General features: G+C 36.8%; 1 protein-coding gene across 1 annotated transcript; it reads left to right on the top strand.

The window, feature by feature from the left end:
- The first annotated feature begins 1,299 nt into the window (after positions 1-1,299).
- On the top strand, positions 1,300-4,240 carry LOC130981484 (uncharacterized). Its single transcript, XM_057905075.1, has 5 exons — positions 1,300-1,735; positions 2,142-2,377; positions 2,452-2,667; positions 2,768-2,860; positions 3,863-4,240. Exons 1-5 carry the CDS (start codon positions 1,300-1,302, stop codon positions 4,238-4,240), a joined length of 1,359 nt encoding a protein of 452 aa, XP_057761058.1.
- The last annotated feature ends 876 nt before the right edge of the window (positions 4,241-5,116 follow it).

Genomic DNA, 5,116 nt, shown 5'->3' on the forward strand with positions numbered 1-5,116 from the left:
GTTCTTCTTTGGTGGTGTTGCCTGTTTCAATGAATTTTGAATTCTTAAAGAAATGGACAAAGGAAATGTTGTTGCTTACCCATAGAAATGCTTGTTTTGTACTCAAAATTGGTGAAGCTAAAATATTCATGATACATACAAAAACAACAACAAAACATGCATAGAGAGAGCAGGGGAACACGAGGAGAAAGATAGATAGATAGATAGATAGATAGATCGATAGGTATGGAGCTTTGGTTTGCCTTAGCAGCACGGGCACCTCAAAGTGACTCGTATTTGGGGAATTGGACAATCCTTGTATTTATATTTTGGTCAACATTATAATATTAATTTTTAGATAATTTATTTATCTAATTATGTATGAAACATGGTAATTATCGTTATGCAGTAATACAAGTATGAACTTTGTCTATTAGATAGGGATGCTATATTAATTGGTCCAATAAGAAGACATTTTTTATATATTCGATATGAGAATAATATCCCCTATTTAATAGTAATAGAGGTCAGTCGGTCACTATGATTTACTTTTATGTGGAAATTATATCTTGGAAAATATGTGACAACTAATTTTTGTTTCAGATATAGAAAACCCCTATATTATCATTCCTATGTTTATATACACTTTAACACTCCCCGATACTTGTACTTAAGGCGGTGTGCAGGTGGGAATTAATAATGACATGCCTTTGTTACACATGGCTGTTTTTATTATTATCCTACTGTTGTTATTATTATTATTATTATTATTATTATTATTATTATTATTATTATTATAAAAGACCAAAAGAGTGGGAACCCAAAATTTCACACTAACAGATTGCTAAACCCAAATTTGAGATGATATAAGGAACGGCGCCCAAATCCTTATTCTCCCTTGCGAGACTCCATTTGAACCTCCAGCGGTGTCTCACACAGTCCCACGCCCCCTCCTGACGAAGGCCTGAAACCTATTGCTTCTCTCGTCGATCGCAATCATTCCACTTCAAAGGACTGCACTCCCGTCTTCTCGTCTGCGGTAAGGGTTCCTCCTCCCATTATTTCTTGTGTTCTTATTTTAACTGAAGCAAGAGTTTACTTGGACATGGCAACATGCATGGCTGATATAATTTGCTCATAAATGACCCGGGGGTATAGTTCATGAACCTGCATTGTCACAGGAGCATGTTGCTAAAAATGCCTCTGTTATTGGAAACCTCGTAATTCTGCAGATTTCATAGAAATAAAAATAACAGGGATTATAAAAACAAGTATTGAGTCTCATGAGCTGCTTGAGATTATGAAATCCGATATACAACTATGGACCATGACTACTTTATTCCTTTTTGTGTTCTTGTTGGTGTCAGGATTTTAAGATGGCCCGGAAAGGTCGATTCACAAAAATCAAAGTTTGGACCAGGGTTTCAGCAACCTCAAGGGGGAGCGAATGCCACTTCAGACTCCCACCATGATGGCTCTGAAATTCACCCGAACAGTGGGGATAGTGTCCCTGCAAGCGGTGATAGTGTCCCCGCTACTTCACGCCCTTTTCGTCCCCCGCGAAGTGAACCAAGGCCTGCTCCACAGATGAGCACACACAGTGTCCGGAACTCGCTGCCAGACCATCTAAGCTTGGACGCTAATGCAGATGAGGAAACTCTTCTTGATGAAGAAGTTGACAACCTTCATGATGCTTCTGGAACTCAGATTCGCAGAGGACGCAAGACTACCGAATTTTGGGCGGTTAGGACCATCGGTATGGTATTTATTTATTTTTTCTTTCACCAACATAACTTAGGCTCCATCCATTATTAACTTACAATATACTCTAATTCGATTATTCCAAAATATATTATGTGGGCTATCAAAATATTTTAAAAGAATTCTTAATTATTACCCTAATTTAATTATTGCCTCCCACATTTAAAATTAATTTTAAGTTTGTCATTGTACTTAGTTTTTTACAATAAAAGTCAAGCAGTTTTTGTTAAATTTTTTTCAAGTGCTGCAATTCTGTACCAATTTAAACATGTTTTATGCTGGTCTGATCCATCATGCTTTCTTTGTTAGGCACACAATAAGGTATAATGTTAAAATTATTATGTTATATAAAAAATTTCTGACATGCTGTTTACAACGTAAATGATATGTTTGGCTTATAGATTCTGACGGCACAATCAAGCCGGCAAAACTAAGTGTGAGGGAGGCTATGAAACGGCCTAACGGTAGGAAGATCGTGCTTAGGTTCAACAATGCAAAGCAAGCTATTGGGGACGAAGCTGGAGTGTTGAGTGGCGTGCTTGGTTTACTGGGATCTAATTTTGGAAAATTTCCCATCTGTAGAACAAGTTGGCGTGAGATTACCACGAAAGACAAGGTCTATAACGAATGTGTCAAGGTAAAAGTTTATACCCCGGGTAAATTAAATTTGCTTATTTTTACAATTATTGATTATTATTATTATCTGTGTAGCAAATATTCCACTTTGATGAAGACAGCGAAGGACTTATAAAGAAAAATATTTTGAAAAGTTTGGGAAAGTCTTGGAAGGAAACAAGGCTGAGGTTGTATGACCGTTTTTATGAGCCAACATTCACGACTGAACAAAATCTTGAGAATCGGCCGCCGGGAATTGATCGAGAGCATTGGAGATGGTACCTTGACTATCGCGCCAAACCTGAGACGAAGGTAATATACTGTATCGTTGTTACACAAGAATACCAAGTATGTTGCATTGAGTCCTTTTCTATCAGATTCTAATCGCCTTTTGTCTTGGATGGACCAATAGGAGAAGTGCAAGAAAAACGCGGTCAATCGATCAAAACAACAATATACTCACACTGGCGGCTCGAAAAGCTTCGCACAGCGGATGGAAGAAGAGGTACTCTACTTGTTTTATTTAGTTATTGGACTATCTCTATTATTTAATTTTCATTGATTTTGTGAAAAATTTCAACTCGAAAACTTTGTTATTACAGTCGGAAGAACAAGAAAAGATAGTCGGTAGAGGGGAGTTGTGGATCAAGGTGCACAAGAAAAGGATGGCTCATATATTAATGATGAAGCGAGAGCAATTGGTGTAAGTACTACTCGTTAATTACAGCCTATATTTTTAATAATTTTTTTAATTTATAACGACTAAGATATTTGAGAACTAATTTTAAAAAATTAGTGATCTTTCAAAAACAAATTTCACTATTAACTCAATCTTTTATTCAATGTCTGGCGGTATCCGATTATTTACATTACATATATCTAAAGTATTAAGGATATGAATAAGTGCAGACAATAGTTAGTTGGGCACACGTGCTTATTATTACCATGCATAACATCCATGTCAGGTTGAAATTAAATATCTTCGAAGCAACAATATTTTGTGTGATTTATTAACTGGTGTACTTATAATATATTTATAATTAAGGTGATCTCTTTAAATTTCAATATTGAGAGCCGATGTATTTGACTGGGTGTGCGAGGAGTTTTGGTGGATGTCACGGGAGTCTACCACCATATATGAGTCTGGTCTTTAGTTAATTAGTAGTCTTGCTTGAACAAATAAAATAATAATTTAACTAACTATATTAACTTAATCTACTAGAATTCTTATTACTATAGCCACTTTCTATTTTTCTACGTAGAACCTACGGAAACCACTGCTGCTTCTCTGATCCACTATCATTAGCTTTACTTTGCATTTCATTTACTATCAGAAATCACTTTTAATCTTTCGATTGTTTATTATTTTTGTTTTCATTAGCCTTTGGATTTTTTATTGATTGGGGATTATGTGTAATCCTAAATTTTTTTGCTGTTATATTTGTGTGTTTTTTATCATGATGTAAGTGATAAGTTAGTTGAGGAGATTGTTAATTTGTGTATGTAGGAAAGAATTGAGGAGATCGAGCAACAGGATGAGTCTTCTAGAATGTTGTCTCAGAATGATTCCATTGCTCAAGTTTTCGGAAAAGAGAAACCGGGTAGAGTACGTGGTATGGGATCTGGACCGACTCCTAGCCAACTCTTCGGTCCGAATTCACATGCATATGGCAACGGAGTCCAACAAGAGGAGACCCAGAGGAAGCTGCTTGAACTGCAGGCAGAGCTGGAAGGCGAGAAGTTGAAGAGAAAGGCGATGGAGGATGAGGCAGCATCAGATAAGAAAAAATTGAAGGCGATGGAGAGTGCTCTGATTTATCTATTTCAACGGCAGGGTGAGGAGCTTCCCCCAGAAATCGCTGCAGGGATGAGTTTCGTGGAATGATAGAGTGAAAATAGAATATTAGGTTTGAAGTTATTTTGCATTGAAGCAAACATTTTATTGGATTAGACTGAGCAACTCTACAGAATAGATTTATTTACTTCGTATTTTGATGAATATATAACTTTGTTTTGCTTATATAGTCAATTTTGTTTTTGCTACAAGTTTAGCTTCTATTTTTGTTGAAAATACTCACTCTTAAAATAATAATAAATATAAAAAAATTAAAAAAATAATCCAATAATATTTTAAATAAATTGGGCGGGTTTTTTTGAATGACCGAAATTTCTTTTTTTTTCCCTTAAATTGGCGGCGGTTTTAAACCGCCTTTGTTTGGATTTAGAGATCGTAAAAACTTTCGGATTTGGCGGCGGTTTGCAACCGCCGGCAACATTGAGTGAAACTAGTGTCCTATTTAGCGGCGGTTTTAGACCGCCCTTAAACTAGTTTCAAGTTGGGCATATTGTGATAACTTGCGGCGGTTCAAAAACCGCCGCTAAATATGAAGTAAACCGTGTCAGAATCATTTGGCGGCGGTTTTATATTGTGTGCCACAAAACTTTGATTTTGTGGCGGTTATACCGGCGGTTTGTGAAAATCGCCGCCAAATGCAATCCCGGCGCCCATATCCATGGCGATCACGTTAACCGCCGGAATTTGTTTTTGCGGCGGTTTAAAATCGCCGCTAATGAAGAAAAAAACCGCCGCCAATTCCCGCCTCTCTTGTAGTGGTAAGGCGGTAATGGACTAGGGATGACCAATTTCTGTGACAGAGATTAAGAGTTTTCTCACTTTAGCGGGTTATTATCGAAGGTTTATCAAAGGATTTTCACAACTCACTTTACCTTTAACGAAGCTGACTAGGAAGGATGCACCATT

This window comes from Arachis stenosperma, chromosome 5 (genome assembly GCF_014773155.1).
Source record: "Arachis stenosperma cultivar V10309 chromosome 5, arast.V10309.gnm1.PFL2, whole genome shotgun sequence".
Taxonomy (NCBI): domain Eukaryota; kingdom Viridiplantae; phylum Streptophyta; class Magnoliopsida; order Fabales; family Fabaceae; genus Arachis; species Arachis stenosperma.

Bases quoted from the DNA above. Each gene is read 5' to 3' on its own strand.
- LOC130981484 (XM_057905075.1), top strand. From the start codon at position 1,300: ATGGACCATGACTACTTTATTCCTTTTTGTGTTCTTGTTGGTGTCAGG. The intron at 1,736-2,141 runs GTATGGTATTTA...TTTGGCTTATAG, and splicing joins TTGGGCGGTTAGGACCATCG to ATTCTGACGGCACAATCAAG. The intron at 2,668-2,767 runs GTAATATACTGT...ATGGACCAATAG, and splicing joins GCGCCAAACCTGAGACGAAG to GAGAAGTGCAAGAAAAACGC.